Source organism: Fusarium phalaenopsidis (assembly GCF_050370095.1).
Source record: "Fusarium phalaenopsidis strain FUZ10S chromosome Unknown contig_32292, whole genome shotgun sequence".
NCBI classification, from domain to species: domain Eukaryota; kingdom Fungi; phylum Ascomycota; class Sordariomycetes; order Hypocreales; family Nectriaceae; genus Fusarium; species Fusarium phalaenopsidis.
The window spans coordinates 1,322,187-1,347,327 of NW_028145410.1; the positions used below are offsets into that span (position 1 = coordinate 1,322,187).

General features: G+C 54.8%; 7 protein-coding genes across 7 annotated transcripts; 5 read left to right on the forward strand and 2 right to left on the reverse strand.

Moving 5' to 3' along the window:
- Positions 1–11,818: 11,818 nt before the first annotated feature.
- Positions 11,819–12,991, forward strand: LRP88_04712 (S-adenosyl-L-methionine-dependent methyltransferase; the record flags this gene model as incomplete). The annotated part of the gene is made up of 4 exons (XM_083241281.1): positions 11,819–11,856; positions 12,083–12,227; positions 12,294–12,380; positions 12,476–12,991. 4 exons carry the CDS (start codon positions 11,819–11,821, stop codon positions 12,989–12,991), a joined length of 786 nt encoding a protein of 261 aa, XP_083102429.1.
- A 1,372-nt stretch (positions 12,992–14,363) lies between these two features.
- LRP88_04713 (histidine phosphatase superfamily) lies at positions 14,364–15,465 on the reverse strand (the record flags this gene model as incomplete). The annotated part of the gene is made up of 4 exons (XM_083241282.1): positions 14,364–14,439; positions 14,500–14,724; positions 14,820–15,083; positions 15,287–15,465. The coding sequence occupies 4 exons, from the start codon at positions 15,463–15,465 to the stop codon at positions 14,364–14,366; spliced, it is 744 nt and encodes a 247-aa protein (XP_083102430.1).
- A 1,020-nt stretch (positions 15,466–16,485) lies between these two features.
- On the forward strand, positions 16,486–16,854 carry LRP88_04714 (uncharacterized protein; the record flags this gene model as incomplete). The annotated part of the gene is made up of 1 exon (XM_083241283.1): positions 16,486–16,854. One exon carries the CDS (start codon positions 16,486–16,488, stop codon positions 16,852–16,854), a length of 369 nt encoding a protein of 122 aa, XP_083102431.1.
- A 50-nt stretch (positions 16,855–16,904) lies between these two features.
- Positions 16,905–17,260, forward strand: LRP88_04715 (uncharacterized protein; the record flags this gene model as incomplete). Its single annotated transcript, XM_083241284.1, has 2 exons — positions 16,905–17,036; positions 17,090–17,260. 2 exons carry the CDS (start codon positions 16,905–16,907, stop codon positions 17,258–17,260), a joined length of 303 nt encoding a protein of 100 aa, XP_083102432.1.
- Positions 17,261–17,611: 351 nt separating this feature from the next.
- Positions 17,612–19,333, reverse strand: LRP88_04716 (ubiquitin-specific protease UBP6; the record flags this gene model as incomplete). The annotated part of the gene is made up of 2 exons (XM_083241285.1): positions 17,612–19,263; positions 19,318–19,333. 2 exons carry the CDS (start codon positions 19,331–19,333, stop codon positions 17,612–17,614), a joined length of 1,668 nt encoding a protein of 555 aa, XP_083102433.1.
- A 546-nt stretch (positions 19,334–19,879) lies between these two features.
- Positions 19,880–20,599, forward strand: LRP88_04717 (actin-related protein 2/3 complex subunit 4 family protein; the record flags this gene model as incomplete). The annotated part of the gene is made up of 5 exons (XM_083241286.1): positions 19,880–19,882; positions 19,944–20,270; positions 20,319–20,444; positions 20,493–20,537; positions 20,591–20,599. 5 exons carry the CDS (start codon positions 19,880–19,882, stop codon positions 20,597–20,599), a joined length of 510 nt encoding a protein of 169 aa, XP_083102434.1.
- Positions 20,600–22,029: 1,430 nt separating this feature from the next.
- On the forward strand, positions 22,030–24,834 carry LRP88_04718 (RNA-binding protein; the record flags this gene model as incomplete). The annotated part of the gene is made up of 6 exons (XM_083241287.1): positions 22,030–22,350; positions 22,400–22,570; positions 22,683–23,639; positions 23,691–24,107; positions 24,156–24,542; positions 24,598–24,834. 6 exons carry the CDS (start codon positions 22,030–22,032, stop codon positions 24,832–24,834), a joined length of 2,490 nt encoding a protein of 829 aa, XP_083102435.1.
- Positions 24,835–25,141: the final 307 nt, after the last annotated feature.

The window sequence follows — 25,141 nt, forward strand, 5'->3', positions numbered from 1 at the left end:
CTGGGGTCCCGCGCTTGTTCCCGACGGCGGGTTGCAGAGGCGGCCGCAGGATGCACCACCAGTGTGTGCGAGGTGTGTGGACAGAGCGAATGGGCGTGCCACTCAGGCTTCTGTACTGTGCGTGAGTGGGCGTGCAGCCCATCTCTCTGAGCCGGTAGTGCGTGGCATGCCGGACAGCAGGGGTGGATGTATACTTCCGATGATGATGTAGGAGCAGCGCAGCGCGTGGTGGACCTGGCAGAGAGGACTCAAGCCCTGGTCGTGGCCGTGGTCGTGGGACCTGGTCTTCCTTGGGTGGACCTCGGCGCGGCGGACCTGGGTCTTGGACGACGACGGTGGAATTGACCGACGCAATCAGTTAGCGTCTCTTTTCATGCGAAGCCCTTGCTGTCATTCATGCAACTTGTTCTCGACCGCTGCTTCGTCTCTTGTCCGCCAGGCGCCTTTTCTGCAACACACTATCAACGCATCGCATGTCTTTGTTTGCTTGCCCCTTCTGCATTCGAGGGCCCAGTTTCTCGACAGCCCGCTCCGTCGAGACTCGGCGTGTAAGAAGCCAGCTGTCCCATCGGCTTCGAAGCCCGACCGATGCTCATCTGTGCGTTTGCGCGTGCGCGTGAGTGTGTGTATGCGAGGAGCCGCAACAGAACGCCTGCCATAGGTGTGGCGGCCAGAATAACCTCCTCTCTCCTCCGTTTGCTCTGTCTCACTGTTGAGGACTGCATTGGCGGAACCCAACGTTCTTCAGCTACGGCGGGTAGAACCATCGATGTCTACTGTGACGACGCGCGAGTGCAAACACCGATTCGGTCATGTTTGCGGATGGTTGCAGGACGGCTGCATGGACTCTCCCAGACTGTACGCGACTTGTCCCGAACTGTGTCTCTTGTCTGCCAGCCAGATTCGCCGTTTGGGCCAGCAACAAAGCCAAGGGTTGAAGGCGTTGCTTGCACGGCTTCTTCTGCCTCGCCGCCATCTCGAGGACGATTGCCCAGAGTCCGCTCACGCAAGGATGCTTCTGCTGCACTGGTTTTCGTTGCCTTCGACCTGGTGCAAAGTGAAACTGAACCGCACAGGCACAGAATGGGAAATGAGTTCCAGTCTCCCCTGGCCAAGATTGCCGCGCCGACCGGGGCAGGTTCAAATTGCAACCAGCTCCAGGGCGGTTTCAAGTGCACAGATGGCAGATGCGTGATGCACACCTCGGGCGCCTCCTAACGCTGCGTAGTAGGCATGGCATGGCATATACGTAAGGGCGAGGTTGTTTCCTGGTGGCGGACAACGCTGGGCGGAGAACAGCAATGTTCGGTGTCCAGATCGATCTATCCGAAACCACGATTAGGTTCAAAGGGTCCCATCTACATATCCCCCGAGAAACTCGCCAAGTCGGAAACCCCAGTGGCGTCACCTGCGAGCCCAGGTGTTGGAAACTCCATCGGTTGAAGCAAGCTCATCAAGTCCAGATAGGGGCCAGAAAAGGCGGCCGACACGATGGGCAAGAGATCGGAGAGTTGCCGATTTCAGATGCTTAATCCCGCCGGTCTCAAGGGGAAAAAGGCCAGAAAATGACGGTGATGATGCATGACGGCATGCCGGGAAGACGGGAGCAGGGTTAATTCGCCCTGGCCTCGCCGTCCGTTGTCGCGGGGGCCACCTGGAACGGTCCGGTCTGCGCTGGGACCAGTGAATTCTCATCCCATCCGTTCCCCATCCATTCTAGCCCCAGGGTCCGTCCTTCGCTTATGGAGACCACCTTAGCCACTGCCGCCCTGCGACAGAACCGTAGGATCCGCTACGCGACAGCGGTGTCGGGGCGCTCGTGGTACGCGGGGGCGGTACGACGTCGGTACTTTGAGATCTCGCTTGAGGCGTGCTGACGTGCACTATTCTGGGGCTTGGTCTTGCTCATCCAGATGCTGCTGCCATGGTACTCCTCGTGTACATCTCCAACCACGAGTCTTGAAGAATGGCCCTAACCCAACGGGACCCCGCGGCCGAGTGACGTGCCGCTCTCGTACAGTAGCGCCCGGCGGCAAGGACGAGACGCAATGAACATGATTGAAACTCTGAGCCAAGGCAAGGGATTTGCACGTACTTGTTGAGCTCAGGGACTCACCGGGGTGGATATCCATCATCCACAGCAGCCAGCGTGAGAAGGTAAGAGAGCAATATTAGATCGACCGGGGAGCGTGTTTCGTTTGCTCACCGCTAAAATCTGTGAGGGATGGCATTGCAAACGCTGGCCGGGACCAAACACGGCTTGGGATGCGAGGTGATGAGCCGGAGTGTCATAGAATGAGGAGGATGAGACATGTTTGCCTGCAAAGAGTCTGCCTCTTTCTCAGGCTAATGTCCCGTTCTTCTGGCGGGGTCGCTCCCTCGTCATCACAATGACCATCACCCTGATCCAATTCCCGATATGTTGGTTGTCTTCCATTCCTTGTCGCTACTGCATGGCGCCCTGCGTTCTTGACAGCCGGTGGCGCCAGCTAGAGGGGGGGGAATCTTACACAGATGAACGTGGCTCTGTAGAGTCCCGGCCGCTGTCGTTTCCTTGGGCTTGCCCGCGAGATGGTCTGGGCAGTGGTCTGGGCAGTCCAGTTCGGCCAAGGGGCCATGGGAGCAGAGGTTGCGGGTTGAAGTCACTCGCCCACCGCATTGGTAACAACATCCATGTAATCCACCACGCCACGCGCTGGAGTCCCCTCCCTCCATTTGACCCCATGACGCCTCGTTTTGGTTGTGGGAATCTGCTTCACTGACGCTTGTCTTCCAATGTCAGCTTGGTTGGACCGTGGAAATTCTGACAGGTCACGCATCCCCTGCGGCTAGCTGCTGAACGAACACGGGCATCCAGAGCGTTCAGTCTCGTCCGTCTCATCCCCTTGCCTTAGTCCGTGTCAGTGCAACCAACAAGTGAGTTCCCTTCCCAATGATTGCGCGACATGGATGGGGACCCCGTCGGAAACTCTGCGTAGATGGGCAAATGCGAGACAGTCTGTGTGAATTCCACTGGGTTTGCCAACAAGGAACAGCTCCAACTTCTGCATGCTCAAGAAAACGGCGATCTTGGTGCGCAACCTCCCGAGGGCTGATAGGCTGTCACAGGCGGCTCGACGCCAGAACCCGTCAGCTAGTGACGCCCATTTGAGCCGGCACTGTCGCACAGCAAAGTCCCTCGCCATTGTTTGCTCCGTAGATTGCCTTGTGCCATCATGATTACCAGAACGAACACTTCGCAGGCAAACTACAGCAGCTACCCTGCATTACGCCCGAGGAGGTCCGATGGCTGCGCTTTGATCTGCGCCTTGTCAATTGCAGCAGCGGCCCAGCAGCAGCCACACCAAACAGAGCTCGCATTGAGGAAAATGCAGCGTCTGATAGGAGTCCCGTGAGAAAGTAACCGGCTTACCAGCAGACAGCCAAGACGCAACCTTGTTTGTAGCTCAGTCCGTTAATTGACTGATCTTGGATGGTCACCGATAATCGCCTGCGAACCGTCCATGTGGATGGCAACCGAGAAGGGGCCGACAAGGAAAGCAACGAAACATTCGAGTTGACCAAAAGCATCGCCTCGCATCATGGTCATCCGCATCTTTCGCGTACTCGCAGACTTGTGACTCTCAAGCGTTTCGTCATTGTATCCCACGACTCGATCGGACGAAATGAACTCAAAGCGCATGTTGATACCCGTTACCCCCACAACGCCCGTCTTCTGGGTGGCATCTCTCATGCACGGCGGTTCAACCCGCAACTCTCGAGATAGCGCCGGGCCTGACAACCAAACTCGCTGGCGAGACCCCGCCACGCACGAGGTGTTGACCCGCGGAGGTAGGTACCGTCCGTTCACCCTGGCCCCATCCAACGTGTGTGCCCTTGGAGTTTTCCTCCCTGGCTCTTGGGCTGGCGCCCCTCCTCGACAGGGACCAGGTGACGAGCACCCACACGACTCATGCAGGTCGACTCAGCTCCATGCTCGCCCATCGACGTCTTAGTTGGCCCTGGCTCGAGGTGGGCAACCAGTCACCAGCCTCCAACCACACAGTACGGGTTCTGGTCAACCCAACAGAACGGGTGCCCTGCGCTTTAGATCGGGCTATTTTCTTCTCTCGGGTTCATGGCATGTCTCGTGTGAGGTCGACTTTTGGTGGAAGTGTCCGATGACCTCTCCACCCAGGACATTGCCCCTCATCGTCTTCACCCCTCTGTCACTCTGAAAGAAGAAAAAAAAAAGTCTGCTCCATTGCCATGACGATGCAACCCTCCACATCGCTCGAGATGCCTCGCCATGGAAACACCGAGGGATAATGCATGAGCTGCTGATTGGTGTGTTGGCTTGCATCCGTTTGACCTTGGAATTCGTACCGCCAGGGCGGTGCGGAGAAGATCTCCTTGCGTGCTCAGACAGTGCTCCGCAGGAAGGGCCGCAGCCTGGTTGTCTGACTGCCTTTCTCTGCTCAGTCAGTGGCTCCCCCTCTCACCAGGCGTCATTATCAACTCTCCATGCTCCCCTCCCCGAGGGCCGTTGAGATTTGACGCCCTGTTGTTTGCTGATCGGCAGGAGTCCCGAGGCTGACGTAAAAAATACGCCGGTCGCAAACACCCCAAGCCATCAAAACCAATTCACAACCATGACTGACATAGCGTTATTGCTCCCGACGGTCTAGGCATCGCGGTCACCAACAGCAAACGCCCGCCGATTGGCGACCATCGCGTCATCATCAGGACATGGCGGGCTTGTTGGCATCCAAGGTTTCCGATCGCGGAGCTGACCGAACCGACTCAAACGCCGTGATGGCCAAGAGTGACGGGTGGACCGACAGGTCGATTTTGGCGACACGACGAAGCCTGGGGTTGGCCACAGCCATTGGTCAACAACGTATCGATGGGATGCTGGATCGTTGTGTGTCCCGTTTGCCGTTGTGTGTCACGAACCCTCTTGTGGAGCGTGGCTCCGATTCTCTGGAAACCGAAAAAAACTACCAGCGGCGGACCTTGCTCGAGTGACTCCCTGTCGCCAATCATGTGTGAGAATTGCTTTTTTCATCCCTAGCCACATCCAAGGCACGGGAGCGGCGGCCCTTGGGGCTCCTTTAGCTCTGAGCAATGAGAGCCTTCGCCGAGGGGGGTGTCTTGGGTCTGGCGGAGTCCCCAAGCAACTCCACAACCACTGACAAGCTGAAATGGTCACCGCTCCTCTTGATCGGGACCAGTTACAGGAGGAAAGGCGCTGCAAGAAAAAGGCAACGTCAAGTACGGACTCTGACGCTGCAGCACCCCGGCCAGATTGTCATGTGTTCCAGGTGGGAAGGGCCGCAGGTCAAGCTGGTTGCGTCAGAATACCAGCGATCTTCAGAAGGCCCAGACCCCAAACACTTGGTTTGACACGACTGGGGGATCTTTCCAACGAGACCAGGGACGAGCATGGCCTGAGCCGCCCGCAGAAAAGGCTCCTCCCGTCCCTGCCGCACACACCCAAAACACAATGCCCCCTTCTCAATGCATTTCTTGCTTTCCCATTTGCTAGAGCTGCAGATGTTGCCGACCGACCATGTCGAGCACCACCAACCGGCAATGCACGATGTTACGTTTTTGCCTGACTGCGCAGCTTCTAGCGCAGCTTTGATGTCTGCGGGACTTGTATGCGTGTCCATCTGAGTGGGATGTGTGGTCAGTTCCAGCATTTGCTTCTTCCTTGGCTGGTAGCGTAGCGGCGTCGGCCATGAAATGGAGACGTGCGTGGAAGCCTCCCACAAACAGACTGCTGACCGCCAATGAAGCAACATTCTCTGATGCGGGTGGGAGCAAACACTCAACCGCATGCTGGTCGATTACCTCTGCCGCTCCATTCAAGCACTTGTCTTTCACGTCGGCCTCCCTGCAGGCGGCTGGCCTTGTCTGGATTTTGGGAAACCAAGGTTCGATGCGGGATCGCTGAGGTTATGCTTCTGTGAAACATGGTTCACTCGTGCGCCAGACTGCTGCAAGAACAGCTCGATGGTGTCTCGGAAGGAGGGACGGAGTGAGGCTGACGGATATCGCCAGGGATACCTGATGAGGTGTGTTTGATGTGCTTGTAAGTTCCGAATACATGCATCTCCTGCAGTTCTCTCCGACGATGGATCCCGGTGAGCCTTTGAAAAACGACTGGCAACGATACCGCAAGGCGGTGACCGCTCCAGGGGCGGCAGTGTCATGAGTTGCGACTCTGGCTTGGTGGATCTGGGGTGGTCTGAGCCAGACGGGGCATGCGGCTTCTAGGTGCGCGTCGGGCCGCAAGGGCTGTCCCGCCCAAGCTTGCTTGGGGAAGGGTTGAGGAAGTGAAGCTCGGCCAACCCGGCAAGCCGCGTCAAGCCTGCTTCACGTGAGAGGTCGACTGAACATCAAAAGAGCTGCGGGACGACACTTGGTGCGGAGATGTGGCAGCCGATTTTGCCAAGGGTGACTGTCTTGCCCACATTCGGTTGTCTTGCTGGATAAAGAGGGCTGCTGTGCCACAGTTTGGCAGTAGGAGAAAAGCAAGCACGGGCAAGGAAAAGGAACAATGCTGGTCGACGGGATTGGCTCTGCACGGCGCTCGTTGATCATGGCCGAGCGGTGTTGATGTGAAACAGAGCTCCGCTTCTTGACATCCCATTCGCAACGCAGGACACAAGGCCCGGGACACTGGTATCCAGTAGCTTGGCATGGCCGGAGTATCATAGAACGGCATCATGGCATCCGGATTGTGGCCTGCACGGTGTTGATGCTGAATAGCTTTGGTAGTAATTTTGTGCGACAAAGCAACAAAAAAAATAGATAGAGCTATGCGTTCTCGAGCGGTCGATTGGCTCGTAGCCTTGAGTTGCGACCCGCCGACCAAGTTGAAGGGGACAGCGTGTCGATGAGGTCCTGCAGCTCTGCATGCCGAGGCGGATTGACTGGTCACACCAACTGAGACACCTGACAACAGATTGAGTTGAGAGACCCGGCTGCAGCCCAGCGAATAGTCCAACATACCAGCCTCCAGACTGTTGTTAGTTGAGGTCTAGTCTTGGGCGCGGGGATCAGCTCTCAGCATAACAGCAGCGGCGATTTTTGGCCATCCCAGCAGCAATTTCGGATCGAATTAGAGGCGACAAATGAGGCCGATGGCAATCCACCTCGCAGTGGGTATCTGGACGCCAGCCTTGCTCTGGTGGTGAGTAATTTCGGACGATGTCCAAGGAAGGCTACCCCTGCTTAGCCTGACGCTGTCGTGTCGCACGGTGAGGAGGGCAAGCCACAGCCTCGTCAACGAGTCCAAAGGGGCAGAGAGTCAGTCATCATGTCAGGGGCGAGCGTTTGCAAAGCCGTAAAAAAAAAAAAAAAGCCCATGGAGACTAGATTGAAACAAGGCCGAAATTATTTTGTTGCTGGGGGGCTTTCTCGTGTGTCTGTTTCCCCGGATCGCCGCTCACATGACCGTTGGCAGCTGCAGGGACATGGCCCGATGAGATGGCGAATTGAGAAATTCGAACCCGGTCGGAGAAAAGGCACTTGCAATGGAGCCGATGACAGCCTCGTCGTTCCTCAATGAGACAAAGAAGCAAAAAACTTGACGTGGGCGCTTGGCGCCAGAAGCGAGAATCTGGGAGTGGATAGGTAGGTTGACAGAGACAAGTTGCAAGAGACTCGCGACGGGTGGGTTGAGAAAAATTCCTTGTTGTCTTGAGGCAATTGGAAGGAGCGACAGAGCCCAGATCTGGAAAGCACGGTCGGAGCGAGTTCACCTTCCCAGGTCCTTCCTCCACTCAATTGTCTACATGAAGCAGTCCTGCGTGAAACTGCCTGTGCTTGGTTCATGGTTGGTTGTTGGCTCTCGATATGGAAGGTACGGGACACTGACGGCAGCGCAACGGTGGCAGGGGGAGGTGTCAACTTCGGCAGGCGCGTTTGATTTCGTCGTGCTAGCTGCCAACCAGCCGTCATCGCAAGCCACGCGCTGTCATCGCTCCTTCCTCGATGCAACCTCCCACGGCCTGAGAGCCTGATGTACATTCGACCCAACAAGGGTTCTGTGATGAATGCCCTCCTTCAGTTCCACACCCATCACCCTCAAGTTGAGCTTCAACCCGTCTCTAAGCCCAACTTGTGGCATTCTCCGGTCCTGGCCATCATGGTTTCTTTTTCAGCTTGTCCCCGATCGTCTTTACTTTTTCTCGACACTTGCTGTGTGCAATTTAACTTGACCGACTTTGAGATTGATCGACGTCGGCTAGACCATCGCCACCAGCCGCCGCTTGACAGCGAGGGATGTGTGAACGGCCCGGCCCATCGAATTCCGCCCGATCCCTGCATGAAGAGAGACATCTGCTAGTTACGACCCGCATACCGCCCCGAGGAACCTCGTGGACTGACCATGAGAGCTGAGGCTCGCTTCCCCAGTCTCAAGCCAGATGCTTGATACACCTTCATCGAGGACCCCCACAAGCATGGAATGCGATTTCCCATCAGCTGAGAACGAAAAGTTGCATGCCGGTAAAGGCAAATGGAGAACAATACTCAAGAAAACCCTTGGAATCCTGCACATGGGGGAGCCTGGTCGGCGGATAACGGTGGCCAATATCATGCCAGGACGCGGGTACTCCACGACATGGCCATGACCAATGCTGACGTGCGACGCAAAACACTCGATCTATGAGGCACAGCAAGAACCAACAAGTGTGGCATTGAAACGACCAACAAGACTTGGACAAGGGTGACTGCACGAGTGAGAGCGATCATAACGTGTTGGGCTCACGATGCCGCGATACGCAATCGGCAAACTGACTTGGCATGGTGGAACGCGGCTGATGTTCACACCGACACTCGTCTCGCCCTTCGGCCAAGTCGACTGGTATGCAGACCCGAGACCTCGGGGCTGGCGTCAGGGTTGGCACGACGGGCTTGCACCAGAGCTGCCGCCATGCTCACTTGTCACAATCTCAACCCCATACCAGGGGGGTCCTTGATTGGCTTCGCCCAGGCAAGGCTCGGTCCGCCAATCGCACACGTCAAGTTACGGTCACGTGAACAAAATCTCATGCGGAAGATCCATGCAAGTCCGGGTAGGCTGCATGTCTCCCGTGAAGGCCCCGGTTTTCCAAGTCCGCCGCGGGCTTGCTGAACGGGCCGCCATACCCAAATGGGGTAGGCGAAGCTATCACGGAGCTCGTGGAGCGATCGCCTTGGTCGCGTTGGTCGCCTCACCGCAGGAAGAGGGGAGCCTGGTGGACAGGTTGGCAAGTTGGCAAGTTGAGCAGTCACTTGGATGGCGTGGTCGCATCCCAAAGGTCTGGTACCCGCGCCGCAAAAAGCAACAGACCCGAAGGAATCTTGGGCCCCCGGAGGGAAAAAAACAAAAAAGAGGGCAAGGGTTGGTGCTTGCAGATGTGCATCCGTCCAGCAAAGCCTGCCACGTCGCAATTTCACGGCGCGGCACGGTCGTCAGTCACTTCGCGCCATCCCGGGCTGCATGTCATCCTGGGCCACCGACACTCGCCAACGACAATACGTACCAACGAGTGACTTTATCCTACAGTGCGAGATTAGCCAACGACGCACGAGAACCGATTCCCCGTTTCTGACAACCCAGACCAGACAACCCAACCTACAGGTCAGCCAGCCCCCGTCACGCCCATTCTGGTCCCTGTGCGACAGGCACAGACAGACAGGCATGAGACAAAGCGCCAAAGTCAGCCATGAGCGGTTGTTGAATCAAAGTCAAATTCGTGTTGCGGGATAAATAAGGACGAGGGCCCTGCGCTTGGTGATCAATCACTAACCGACCACGCAATTGGGGCTCGAGAGTGCTTGGCGACGTCTGAACGTGAGGGGAGCGAGCACAAGGCAAGGCAGGGCAGGGAAGGACAGGGCAATGTACTCTGGCACCACGAGACCTGGTCTGCATGCACGGCGACCTGCAGGCTGAATAGTGCGGCGCTGGTCTGGCGTGTTGTTGTTGGCCTTGCCTTGACCAGACGGGGTCCCCTGCGAGAAAACACGCCCCAAATTGATTCTTGCCAATCTGACGGGCGCGCCTCGCTCCTACAAGACTTGAAGTGCTTTTTGCGTTGATCTCGCCGGCGCTCGATCTAGCGACCGCCACTCCGATAGGGCGCAGGCTCATCCGGCGCCGGCTAGCAGCTTGTCGCAGCGCAGCGCAGCGCAGCCATGCACCTAGCCCATGGCTCCGCGACCACCAGCGGGGCTCCGCCACGGAGGACAGAGGGTTCCCGCAAGAGCAGCAAACACAGGCCGGCTCGGCCGCCAGCCAGCCCACGGCACGGCCTTGCTTGGTCAGAGGACTCGGCCGCCTCGCACCCCGTCTCTGAACGCCTGGTTGACCTTTGGCCGGGGTTCTGCGGTGTCATGCCCGATCAAGACTGCGGATGGCTCGGTGACAAGTGGGAGCCTGCTTCTAATGACGGGCATACAGCAGTATGGCAATCAAGCGGTGAGGCGGACAGGGCGACATCTGCCAATCTACATCCATGCCAGTTGGTGACCCTCCTCGGACAGAGGGATTGCCATTTTCACCTGCTTGCGTCGGGGCCGCCCCTATGGCCCTGTTTAGCAATAGACTCTGTCAAAGTTGTGCTGCTCAGCGCTGCTCTTCTTGTCAGGGTCGCAATCTTCGTATCCCTCGACAGATGGCTGCCAGGCCGCACCAAACTGCCGGCCGTGGGTTTGGCTTGGCATGGTTCCCGGGCGGGGAGGGGGAATGCACGACCTTGTCTTTGGAGATTTTGCCGCATCAGCCAGGAACCTTCATGCATTGATGCTTCGACATGACAGTGCCGTACCGTACCGTACCGCACTGCATCGCAGAGGGAGCGAGCTGCTGCGGCCGGGAGATGTGCTATGCCGCAGCATCATCCCTTGCAGGCTCGGCGATCAGCGTCGCCTGTGGTCAACCCCACCCTTCCCTTTGGGCTGGCTGCATGTTACGACTCACGGGCGGGAGAGCATCTCGTACCACTTGCTTGCTCCTTGGACGCTTGCATTGGCCTAGGATTGCTGTACCATATCCTCCGTACGGGGTACCAAAGGAGTTGCTAGAATGGCACAACCACTGGGTGCCTACAGTACTGCTCCATTGCACTGCTCCTGCTACTGTAGTATGCAACATATCCCCTCCCGGCTGGCGGACCGGTGCGCTCGCGCATGCGCAGGATCACGGAGCAACACAGTAACGCAAATCGACGATCTTGGCTCGGTTGGCGACGTTGGCTAGTTAAGGGGAAGGACGGTGTAGGCATCCGACTCCTCGCCCATGTCGCCAAGCGCACACTGAGGCCTTCTGTCTTGGGTGTCGATAGTAACTACGCCTGCTTTGCCAGTTATGAGGCCAAGTCGACAAGGGTTTCGGGAGCTGTTTACTTAGCAGCAGCTTGAAGTCCCTCTACAGTCCCAACATGCATTTACGATCCGCACGCAACTGGCCTTGATTCTCTGGATCAAGCCGACAACTGAAACATGCAGGCTTTACTTGATTCCAGCCATGCACTGTTGGGTGAGGAGGGGCGGGGCTTTTCATCAATGGCAACGCGGAGATATTATCGTCAAATGTTTGCGAGGATATGTCTGCGATGTTGAAGGCTAACTATCCGAAAAGTCTCCGCTGCCGAGTTTATAACATGGAGTTTTCTGAGCGACCGAGCAAACAGAGTTCAACATCTGTATCAACTTGAATTGTGTACGAAGCTACCATTGGCCCTCAGCAACCAAGACCAGGTGTTTGATGCTGCAATACTTGATCCTTATCCTGCACGCTTTGCTCGCTGTTTCACTTGCCGCTAGGCCCGACCTCGCCACCATGGCCGACGTTCTATCCGAGAACCAGGCGTACTTCAAGTGAGGACCCCTTCCTTTAGTTCGGCATGAACCAGAGAGCTGCATGCATTCTTCATGTCCATCATTCGATCTCGGCTGCTTGTTTGCCTGCTACGGCCTCAGACCTGTTGGTCTGGCCTGGCCTGGCCTGCTGGTGGATCAGCAACTTGTTTTCCACCACGTCACGCTACTAGCCGAAGCTGCAGCCTCCTGTGTGGAGTTCCTTGCTAATTCGATGCAATTGCAGTAAGATCGCCGGGGAGTATGACCAACGCAACGCAGGTGCGATTGCACAGCTGGAGCGCGACATTGAGCAAAAGACGGCCTTTATTGGAGTCAAGCAAGGTGCCAGACTGCTAGACTATGCCTGTGGCACCGGCATGCTCTCGAGGGTTAGTTGCCTACCCAAGATGAACCTGTCCAGGCCAAACATGATGGAGACTGACGTCGTATTGCAGGTACTGGCAAAGTACACGAGCGAGACCATCGGCATCGACCTCTCTAAGGACATGGTCGGGGTGTATAACGCCCAGGCCAAGAGCCAGGTTAGTCTCAACCACCTCAAGCAGGCTGTGAAGCCCGCTTTTGGCCCACAGCAAGCCGTCTTGTCTTGATGGTTGAGTCCACTAACAGTACATAGGGTTTGTCTAGGCAGGCCTATCAAGGCAATCTGGCTGATCCCGCCGACCCGTCGGCTCCGGGCTTCTCGGACGCCAAGTTCTTCAACTTTGACATAGCCGGCGTGGGGCTTGGTTTTCACCACATTGACAAGCCAGATCTGGCAGCTAAGCGGCTGGCTGAGCGGCTCAAGACTGGCGGGGTGCTCTTTATCATTGACTTTGTTGCCCACGAGATGGACCCCAAGTTTGCGGCTGGACGGGGCATTACGCACCATGGCTTCACTGAAGAGCAGATCAAGGAGATGTTTGAAGGAGCTGGGCTTGGTGATTTTGGATATGAGGAGTTTGCAGAGCCCATCACGTTCAAAGACTGTCACGGCGAAGGACATGGGCATGGACACGGTCATGGTCACAGTCACAGGCATGATCACGGACATGGAGAGGGCCACGATCATGGTCATGGCCATGGAAACGGAGGTAAAGAGGGAGTACAAGCTACCAGGAGGGTTTTCATTGCAAGGGCCTCGAAGCTCTAGCGGAGCTGCAACTGTTCAGACTCATCAACAGTCAAATTGGACAGATGCGGCGGTTGACCAACAAGTTTACCGCTTCCGAAACATTCGGATACTTGATTGTCAGAATATTTACGCCATGTACATTTCCCAATACAGCCCTTCCGTGTCTTGGAGCTCTTCGGGCCGGTGAATAGTTGCGGACTTTTGATACCAAGTCTCGGTTACAACTACGAAAGCACACTCTCCCTAGATAACACAACTAACCAACCCTTTATCAACTCTCCATTAAACTTTTCAGATGTCAAAATTCCCTGCTGTCACCACCTACCCGTCTCGGGCACATAAGTTACACGGCCGAGTAAGAAGCACGGCACTGGAATGAATATCCACACGCAATCCCGCATACCAACCTTATCCGCAATCCACAGACGGCCCTTAGGGGATTATATCCGTTCCAGAGGCACAGCACGATTTCATGGACCAACAGTAAACACTATTGAACAGGTGAGTGCCCCTTCCGGCTGGCATGTGTATAGGAAAAACATCTTGTGACAGATAGAGACAGGTAATCTCCTGAGAAACCAGGGAAGCATTCCCTCACACCCTCCTCTGTCTGGACCGTGCCGTCCCGCCCTTTCTGAGCAGTCAGCCTTGGTGTCTTGTCCCTATCCGGAACAAAAATAATAAATACACGAAAGCCACTTTGAGAGATGAAGCGATGGGAGGCCTTATCTTGGCACATTTCTCCCCACGACTCGAGTGGAGCAGAAACACAACAGCAAGGGAGCAGGATAGACCCATCAGAGTTGCCGGTGAGGTCTATGAGTCGGGCAAGGGAGGCTTATCCGGGGCGGCGCGATCCGGTGTCTTGGAAGCGAAGGGGGTGATGGCGTGCATCATGTGGTCCAAAAGCCTCTTCCGCGCTTCCAGAACGAGACCCCAGTTTTGTCGACTGAGTCGTGGAACGAGAAAAGGTTTCATTTACACGCCCTTATTTTTCGAAAGACAAGAAAAAACAGACAAGGAGTGTGTCTAATTTGCGGAGCTGGGCGGTGGCGGACGGACTCATCGAGGGCGGCGGCGCTACCCCGAAGCGAGGGCTTGGTCATTTCCGTCGAGCATACCAGTCAAAGAGGCTTTTTGGGCCGTGTGTCATGAGACCCTGCGAAAGGTGTTGTCTGTGTCAGGTCAGCAGCTGAGGCTCTTGTTGGTGCAGTATCACGTTTGAGGGGGGGTCTGATCGTCAGCGGACTGTAACAAGAGTCCGAGAACTTGGGGGGAGGTTGGTGATGCGAGCTGAAAATATGTCGATTAAATGGCAAAGTCTATGATTAAATGGAACCATCTATGTTTGTATCCGGGCAGTAGATCTGTTTTGAAGTACTTGGAAAGCTTAATTCTCGTCGAGTTCAACCACGAAAGCACCGCCAAGGAGGAGGGCTGGCTCCTCAATGTTGTGATGCTCGTAACTGTGTCGTGTTAGAATACCTGTCATTGATAGATGGGTGTGGGTGGTTTTGCTAACTCACCTGAGAGTTCCAACACCGCCAGCCTCCAGAAGAAAAGCAGGGCCGTTTTGTAGAGAGTAGCGAGCCCATCTCATAGCAAAGGCACGGAGGATGTGGCCGTGGGCGATGAGGAGGACATCACCACACTGGTCCTTGTCCTTGCCCTTACCCATCACTGGCTGGTGCCACTTTTCACGAATCTCCTTAATCAACTCGTCCAACCGTCTCGTGACGTCCTCGGGACTCCTGAGATGTGGTTAGAAGATGATGTCGACGTGAACGAACCAGCAGGCCTGAGGGTGTAGGGTAGACAAGATCGTCAGATGGGATGGGATACTCACTCTCCTCCTGGGCATCCATCTCTCCAGATATCCCAAGTTCCCCTGTAGCCTTGTCCATCTCTCATCTTGCGAATCTCGGGTGTGGTGATGCCCTCATAGTCGCCATAGTCCCACTCACGGATGTTCTCAGTGACCTCAATCTTGGCACCACACTGGAGACCCTCACCCTCGCTCTCTCCGTGCCTCGTCCAGGGGAGAGGCTCATCAAGTCCAATGTTGAGCAGTTCAAAGGTGCGCTGGGCACGCTTGCGGGGTGAGACGTAACTGGAGGAGGTGTCAGAACTGGGTGTTGAAAGGGGAGATGTTTGTTTAATGCCAGGAGTGGAAGGAGCGATATAGATGGTTTTGCGAGATCAAGAAGGCATCGAACTGAACTTGCCGAGTATTCTTGACGGTAGCTTCCCTATCTTGATGGCCTTGAATGACGTTTCGTGGGAAGTGGGACATGAAGAGAAATCGACACTCACATGTGGGCAATCTTCTTGGGAGCAATAAGTCGGTCATGACCAACAAGAGCCTGTCCCGTAGCCTTGACACGCTTCTCACCGTTGGCGGTGAGTGGAATGTCGGTACGGCCGGTATGCCGACCGTTGAGGGACCATTCCGTCTCGCCGTGGCGGACGATGAAGACGCGGGGTGTGGACATGGCAGACGAGTAGCCAGAGAGTAGCAGCAGAGCTTAAATGAGGGTGGTACTGGATTGAAAGTTGCAGAAGAAACGCCCTCTGTGCCTGCGTCTGCAATCAGCGGAAGTCGTCAAGCGGGGGAGAATGATCTGACGTTAACACAGCCTATGATGGCGGGGCCGAGTCAAGGCCGGAAGGATTGGGATAAACCTGTTTGGAGAGACAGGTCAGGCGAGTGTCCGTACAATCGATTGATATGCAAGGTAGAGGCGTGGGCGGTGATGCCGCGCCTGATGTATATGTGCAAAAAGGGTAATTTAGGTGAAGAAGAGGGACAAAAAGGTATCTTGACCTTGGAGATTGTGGTGTTGAGGGGATGGATCGATTACGTTGGGACCCCGCGCTGTCTTTGACAGGTCAGGCCAGGAACGAGCAGGAGGGGTACTTACCTGCAGTTGCCTTGATGGCCTCTTTCTCTCTCACACAATTAAGAAAGAAAGAAGAAAAAAGCTGCGCCGTACAGCTTCTTTCATGCACCACAGACCAACTTCTTCCAATAGGACGGGATAATATCTTTTTACCCGGCGGCCGCTCTACGGTCTTCTCTCCTTGCACATGCCACTTCTGGCCCCACTCAATCAGTCAAACTGGAGGGGGGGATAAGGTGAGCAAAGGCTGCACCAGTGACTGCATTGCGGGTTTATTGTTAAGCTTCATGTAATGACCTATCTAAGCCATATTTTGGACAAGTGTCTATTTTGTGACTTGTTATGCGTTGTTGATGCATGGAAAAAGTTGAAACGTGAAGATGTGTGAGCCACCATTGAGCTCTATGAATAGACTCAACCCTCGAAACTCAAGTCTGTTTTTTCGGCCTTTTATTCTTAACAATAAATAATACACGTTGCCCTTTATTTTGAATCTCAAAATAGTAAAAAAACAACAACACCAATCATCTCGACATCCCTACCACCATCTCCCATCACCAACTGCTTCATCATCAACACACTCACCGTGACATCAGCCAAACCCCCCACATCATGCCCCTCCTCCACAAGACTGCAGCTAGCTTACTAAGCTGCCTCCCCAAACCATCTCGGCGCCAAAAGTCCCACTCGGCGGCCGCTGTCGACGACGATCCAAAGTCCTCGTCCGCGTCCTCCTCCCGGTCCCCCTCGCCGACTCCGACTCCTCCGGAAGAGATCGAGCTCGACGTCCTCACCTCGAAACCCGCCCCGCCTCCGACGAGTCCGAGACTCAACTCGACCCTGTCAAACTCCACCACGAGTAGCTCCGAGTCCTCCACCTTGAAATCCTGCACCTCGGATTTCTTTACAGATAGCTCAGGCTTGACACCCGAGGAACGACGCAAGCTCATCGAGGAGATTTTGAAGGAGCTAGAGGCATAGCGAGAACCTCATAAAAATCCTGGAATAAAAAACATCTACATCATCGCACAATGGCTGGAGTACACCAGTGGACGAGGCAAGAAAAGTTCAAGCGCGGCATCTGGGCCGTAGCTTTCGCCGCCTGTATTTTCGCCGGCACAATCACAGGCGCGCAATTAAAGACGGACAATGAAAAGAAGGAGGTCAGATTATACCAATAGTCCATGTTGCGGGCTATATACTGACACTCAGCCAGGCCATCAAGGAGTTTCGCGCAACATCACCAAATGACCAGATAGCCGCTCTCCTGTCACAACGGCAAGCTCTTGTCTCACAAAAAGAGATCCTGCAACGGAAAATGGACGCATTTCAAGAGCGTGTCAAGGAGAGGGAAGCTGAAAAGGCAAGAAAGGAAGCGAATCCTTGATCATCACCATCGAGGCCTAGTCACGGCTTCGTTGTATCATCATCATGTAACTCTACGAACAATTGCATTCACGACAGGAAATCGGCGTTGAGGAATAGGAAAAAGGGATCGGCAGAGGTATTGTTCATTGATAGCAATGCAGCCGAGTGACAGCTTCATTAGAAAGCTCTACAAAAGGAATAGACATCAAAAATTCATCTCGTTAACATTGGCGAATTGATCCTTACTTTGCCCCTACGCCTGACCATGTTCCTGTTCATTTTCATCTAACACGTTCGTTCCGCCCTGTGCCACATCCCCGTAACACAACCAGAACTACCTCGTCTATCTATACCCATAATCCCATGAAGCTTACTCCTCGGTACCCTCAGCAGTGGGTAGAGGGATGGCCCGGTACAGCAGAATGAGAGCAGAATGAGACTCACCACCGCCGGCGAGGGTCTCAATCTTCTCTGCTGGTACCTCGGAGACCTTGTCATCGTTGAACCACCACCACTTGCCGTCCTCCTCACCCTTCTTGCCAGTCTTTGGGTCGATAGGGGCGGCCTTCTTGACGTACGAAGTGTAGTGGCCACTGTCGGCACTGGCACCCTGATGCGTCACGACACCTCGGAGCTCATACAGACCCGACTGGTTCGCACCGTCGTCCTGGCGGAGATCGGGGTTGATGAGGGCATAGAGCTCCTTTTTGGCCTCTAAGAGAGAGGCATTCTTCTCGGCCTCAATCTCGGCATCCGTCTTGTAGGTCTCACCCTCCTCTCCCATCACGGTGTCGCCGTCAGCCGTCTTCTCGGCCTCCTTCTTCTCCTTCTCAGAAGGGAGAGCGGCACCGCCTGGAATGTCGCCGACATCAACATTCTTCTTGCGTCGCTTGCGGGCACGCTCAATGTCCTCCTCGTCCTTGCGAATCTCACGGACCTTGTCGCGAACAGGAACCAGAGCCTTCTTCAGCTCATCCGAACAAAACTCGACAATATCAAGCTCCTTGGGGAAGGTAACCTTTCGCATGATCTTGGCCTTCTTCTGAGTTTCTCGCTTCCAGAAGAAGCGAACAAAGTGCACCGTGAGGTACTTGGGGGCCCGCGAGATCTTGGATGTCTTGGTGTAGACGGCATCGCGGCCGAGGACCTCTGAGTTCTTCTCCAGCTTCTCACTCAGAGCAGCGATGATGCCATCTCGCAGGTGGTTGGTTGAGCTGTCGATGTGGCAGTTGAGCTTTCCGAAGGTCTCAGTGCTGGTAATGGGCTGCTCGCCGCCGTTGCGGGCCTCCTCCTCGTCACACTCCATAACCGACGAGAATTCGCCCGACATGTACTTTTGCACAAACGACGTGTCGGATGAGTCTTCATCCTTGATGCGAAGCTTCTGGCTCAGCTGTTGAACAATTTGTGTCCAGGCCTCCTCAGCGTCCTGCTGGGCGTAGCCGTGACCCGTCTTGGACTTTTCGGCAAACTGGGGGTAGACAACCCGTAGGGCGTTGAGGAAGTTCAGAGGAGGGAAAGAATCTTGCGTTTCGCTCATCTTCTTGTACAGATTGGCCAGGTGGCCGGCCAGATCGTTTGAAGAGCCACCCAAGAGGAGGCTACCAGAGGCCGCGTCCGGAGTGTACTTGGACAGGGCATCTTGAAGTTCTGGGATCAGACGCAGAGTCTGGAGGGTAGAGTTGAGGTAGCAGGTGTTGCCCAGGTTCATCAGGCCAGCAGGTGTGGCGCCAACCTGCTGAGCCTGCTCAGCCTCTGTCATGTCCTCGACGAACTTGACAGCATCCTTGGGTCGGACGATATCTCCAGAGGCAGGAGTACCCATCATCATGATAAGCTGACCAGGCTTAAGGTTCAGCTTGCTCATGTCCGCATCGTCCTTGAGCTGTCCTCCCTTGATCAGGATCTTTTGTCGCTCGGGCTCGACATTTGTCAGGCTGTACATCTGGAGCTTAAAGTCCTCGCCGGTGGAGTTCGGGTCGACCTCGACATCGTGTTTCTTGCCCTGATGCTTCACGACAACTGTTGTCTGTTAGTAATCGAGTTGGGAGCGAGGGAGGGGCATGGGCAACTGACCTGATATGGACGCCATGATGTCGGTTCACGGAAGCTCTCCGAGCTTGAAAGTGGAGGGGAAAGAGGGAGGGAAAGAGACGCAAGAGGGTATCTCGAGGTCCCCTATCAATGACAGCTTAATCGACGGTAGCACGAGACAGTCGGTGAAAGCAAAAAAGAAAAAGAGTTCGTGCCTCTAGGCAAAGTTCATGTGCGTAGAAGATGCGAGAGGTGCGTCACCGATTGGTACCTGGACGACGGCGAATTGTTGGTGGGGAAAGCGGTGTACCTTCCGCGGGGCAACAGATGTGGCTGAACAGAGCTTCACCAGCCACAGAGCGCTGAGGCTCAAGCTATCCTCCCACGTGACACAACGCTGTGAACCTCTCCAGCTCCGCGCCTCGTCATGAGCCCCACCCGGGGGAGACGTCAGGCACGGCGCCCCAGAGTGACAACTGCGCCTCACGTCGAAGCGAAGCTCCAACCTCCAACTCCAACATCGACCGACCCCGCCGAATCCGTTGATACCTCGACTCACGCCTCGACAGCTTGATTAGAGGCATCATAGGAAGCATCAGCAATCATGGTACATCTTTCAGGTCCCCAGATGTCAATTTACCCAAGCTGACGCCTCCTCCCCGCTCTAGTCTCAATCACTCCGACCTTACCTGCAATGTGTACGCAGCAGCTTGACCGCCGCCCTCACCCTGTCCAACTTTGCCTCCCAGACGGCCGAGCGACACAATGTCCCCGAGATTGAGGCCCAGACGTCCCCCGAGGTCCTCCTGCAGCCCCTGACCATTGCGCGCAACGAGAACGAGCGCGTCCTGATCGAGCCCAGCATCAACTCTGTCCGCATCAGCATCAAGATCAAGCAGGCCGACGAGATTGAGCACATCCTGGTCCACAAGTTTACGAGATTCCTGACGCAACGTGCCGAGTCGTTCTTTATCCTGCGGAGGAAGCCCATCAAGGTCGGTTTTCTTGTGGCTCATGGTTACCCCTGACTGACGTTGTTGTAGGGTTACGACATCTCCTTCTTGATAACAAACTTCCACACCGAGGAGATGCTTAAGCACAAGCTTGTGGACTTTATCATTCAGTTTATGGAGGAGGTTGATAAGGAGATCTCTGAGATGAAGCTATTTGTGAGCATCTCTCGCACGTGGACAAATTCCGGTCTAACCGAGTTGCAGTTGAACGCCCGAGCACGATTCGTGGCCGAGTCTTTCCTTACACCTGTAAGCTGACGCCTCCTTAAAACTGCACTCACCACTAATACTGACCTCTGCAGTTTGACTAAAGAACCTCAGCTGGCTTGAGGGTTGGAGTTATGCTTGGGGGCGTCGGTTGTCGCGATATTCTTGTGATCAAGGGAAAAGGTACCGACCATGATAGCAATTTGACCCGCAGAGATGTAGACGGGGCGAACCTCATGCTGCGGCTAGGGAGGATCCGAGATGACGATATTAGACATGAAACCTTGTCGACTACACCGAAACTTGAATGCACGCTTTTTAGAAATACTCTGCCTGCCTGCGTCGTCTGATCTCCAGAGTCACCACCGTATTTGCTTATGTTTGCTCGAGGTGCCTAGACAGGCTTAGGCATTGCATCGAGTTAGTGGCATATCACCTAAGGCATCCAATTGACCTCATTGTTCCAAGAGGCGTTCCATTGTCGCACCCCAAACCTCGAAGTTGAGTAGACCGCAATTCACGACCAAGAGATAATAGTAAAATATCTAGACTCGGAATTCGTCCTTTTTATCACTTCGTCTCCATTGACCATTTCACCAAAGGCTGGTCGTGGCCGGTTCTTGGTCACTCGGCCAGCAGTGCCATGTATCGCCACTAACCTCAATTGACACTCTGATATAAAAGAGTCAAAAGCGATACAAGCCATTTCCCATCATCCTTCGTTTCTCTTTAAGGCCTTCCCATTCTCTTTCCTTCTTTATTCTAGGTTCGGCTGGCTTGATCGTGAATCATTGTCACTCGAGATCGGCTCATCTATTTAAGCCCCCCTCACTCTCCTTTTCTCCCCTTCAACCTCATCTCTTCTCAACACTGCCAACTGACAGCCACTGCCTGGCACTTTCAACTCCCATCTTTGCATTTACCAGGCTTCATACGTCACGTGTGCAGCCCTCCCCGTTTGCCCTACTTCTTCCTCCCCCTTCCGCCTCTTTTCTCTTCCCTTCTTCTTCCCCTCAACATCATCCTCCCTCGAACACACTCGCTTCGCGATCGCTCTTCAAACATTTCTACCTTGCAGCTTCCACAGAGCTCAAAGGATTGTTTGCTCGCTTTTAGCTACTCAAAGGCGATCGTCTGTTTGCGCGCGCGTTCATCTCGCATTTCTCCGCATTCATCTTTTTCAACATCCAACATCATTCAACTCCAATCAACCATCCGCAATCGAGCTTCGTTCACTTGCGATCGCTTCATTCAGGTTCGTTCGCGACTCAAAGACAAACGCCATGTCAGAAATTCTCAAGTACAGAAACACTAACTCCATTCAGTCTTTGTCTTGCGTCTCCGTATCAGAAAGCCTTTAGGTGGTTATCCCCTACTGGTAAGTTTTGACCCTACCCGCTCCTCATCTGTGTCGCGGGAGATTAGTTTCTCGCGGGAGCCCCTGGGCGTTTGCCTTCTATTTAACTCCGCCATTCACCATGTCATGACTTGAATCACTGACAATCATGACCCATTTTAGGTCTGCGATCTCACGATGTCGCATAACACTGGCCCCTTTCCCGGCCAGTCGAACGCCGTACTGCCTAACATGGCACGCGGCACCTTCCCGAACCAGCATGCAGTTCAACCCCCGGCTCAGCACCCGGGACCCCTAAGCTCCCACCCGCCGTTTCGGGGAGGAGCTCCTTCCTTCCACGGCCAGGGCGCTCCGGGCCAAGGTGCCGGAACCGGGGCCCACTCTGGACCACACCCGATGGTCAACGGCAACGTTCACGGTAGCATCAACGGGAATATGGCCATTGGCGACGAGTCTTGGATTCCGTCTGCTCACCAGGTCATTTCCAATGCTCTGCGAGTAAGTTGATCCTGGTGTTTTTTGATCTTCTCTACTAACTTCTATTCAGTCCAGTGGACTTGTCGGGAACCAGAACATCGAACGCCCACCCATGCCCGTGGTCATTGTCCCTGGCCAAGAGTTTGGTCTTCAGAACTATGTTCGGGCTCCCCCTAACAGCCCCGCGGAGGGATTTGCTCAACTGGCCACTGCTGCCAACACGTACGGTCCTGGTGCTTCGGTCCCTTAGATGGGAGGCCAAGCTACCATGAACGGTGTTCCTCAGGAACAGGTAAGTTTCTTCTCTCCTCGGACCCCTGATTTAGGTCTGTCATCACTAACTCTTAAACCAGGCCCCTCAGGTGAACGGAGTTGAACCTGGCCCACCTACTGGTCTTCTGTCTCCTCCTCATAGACACTCGGAGATGACCCTCTACACTGGAGTCCCCAACAACGGTGGATATGTCAACCATAGTCACTCTAACAGTGGAAATTCCAGTGTTGGACTTCCTAACAATGGTCTGACCAACAACGGAGTTGCTCATCCTTCATTTGCTAACACTGGACTTCCCAACGGAGTGCCTTCGATCAATGGTCTTCTCGCCAATGGGGTTGTTCCCAATGCCAGTTTCGTCAATGCTGGTCCTCCCAAAGTTGGGTTTCCTAACAACGGAGTTACCAACAATGGACTTATCAACGGCAGAGTTCCCAATGGTCTGTCTGTTCCTATGGGCAGACTCCCCCAGAGCCAGTCGTACACTGCGGGTCTTACTCAGAGCAACTCCCAGAATTCTGGTCTCTCGCTCATGAGTCCTGGTGATACTCCTCACGAGATTACCGCCCCTCGTGCTCGAGTTCCTTTCTCCAGCCCTCTTGCTAACGGGCGTCTGACTGAGCCTCGCAACTACGCCCCTCGCACTTCGGGTCAGCCTGTTGAGCGTCTGCCCCCTCCTCGCTTCAACCTGAACTTGGAGTCGATTCCGGCTGTGTCTGAGAATGTTCCTCAGGAGTCGTCTCAGGACCCTTTTGCCAGTCCTGCCCATTCTGATGCTACCTCTCTGGTCCCGTTCCCCAACTTGCCCCCTCCCACTGTGCAGTTGGCGATGTTGGACAATGCGCAGCTGGACCGGGCCATGGAGATGGCTCTCATCAAGGCCAACGCTCCCAAGTCGGACAAGCTTCACCAGCTGACGGGCACGTACACGGGCTTTCCCAGTCTTCAGATGGCTCTTAACGTGAACTTCTTCCCCTTCATCGATGGCCCTAGCTCAGCTAAGCCGGTCACCTACGGTGTCATCCGCCTGAAGAACGTAAGTTTAGCTCCTCTCCGCTAATTCTCAACTTGATGCTAACTACCGCAGATTCCTTTCTCTACCAAGCGTGCAGAGGTCGTGGCTTTCATCGGCCGCAATAGCAAGATGCTCAATGATGCCGATGAGCCGGTGCACATCATCATGGACCGCGCCACGTCCAAGACCATGGACGCATTTGTCGAGTTCCAGACCATGGAGGACGCGATCCGCTGTGCTGAGCGCCACCACCAGTTTGCTCAGACCGGACGTGTCAGCCGTCTTGGTGATCGTCCTATCGAAGTCGAGCTGTCTAGCCAGGCCGCTCTCATGAGAGAGCTCTACCCTCTTGCTCGCGGCGTTTTCTGGGATGGTGCTACTCCCAACATTTTGCCTCCTTGCGCTCGTGAGCCCTGGGGCAACTTCAAGGGTTTCATCTCCTGCGAGGAAATGGTTATGCTGGTCAAGCATGTCGAGGTTCCTCACCGAGTAAGTTTTTGTACTTATGTCTCTTCAACTCAGTTACTAACAGCCCAGTCTCCCTTCTCTAAGGAGTGCCCTCAGCGCCCTTACGAGTGCCTCATCAGCACTCTTGGCAAGTTCCCCTGGTTCGCCACTGACTTCATCACCGTTGCCCAGCGTGGTGCCATGTACAAGGCCAGCTTCAAGCTGATCCGTCTGCTTTCCGGGGCCGTTTCCCGAAACGATGACCCCGTCAACCTCAACCACCAGCTTTTCAGACGTGTTGTTGCCTCGGTCATGAAGTGTAAGGGATTTACCATTCTTCAGAAGGACAACATTGCGTTCCTGGTCCAGATGGGTCAGGCGGAGCAGCGCATGTACCACCAGCCCGAGAATGCCAGCTCCTGGGTTCACCAGTACTCTGTTACGGTCAAGCCTGGCGTCCCTCAGGATGTTCTTGATGTGAGTATAACTATAGTCTTCTGGTCTCTGACAACATCTGCTAACATCATTTTAGTGGTACATCCGAATCATTCGCGAGCAGTCGACTCGAGATGTCCTTGTTCGACCCATTTCTGAACGCACCGCGATTCAGGAAACCCTCAAGGAAACGGATGAGTACTGGGGATACTTCTTCCAGGAGGTGGGGTATACCCAGGGTCCGGAGTTTGACATCATGACCCTCAAGCAGTGCGCCTTTATGGAGTTCTCTGCCATTGAGCGTCTTCTCACTCGAGCCCTTGGCCGTCACTAAGTTGCGGCACCGGATGTATACTCCTCCATCGGTGAACATCACAAGTTTGCCAACACCACGCGTCAATGAACGCAAGCCTTACAGGCTCAACTACAACTCAACACTCTGATTTTCGATCTGGTTTTCGGTCTGCATTTCCTTTCATTACTCTACTGGCTCTATACCCTTGGTTTCTTCGTTCTGCATTTCGCCTTCGCATCTCAGCCGTTCTCATTTGCATTTCGCCTCGGCCGCCTGGTTCTACTGCGACTCAACTCGGTTTCGGTCTACATCAACAACTGGCTTCTTTTCTCTTTCTTTTTCTCTT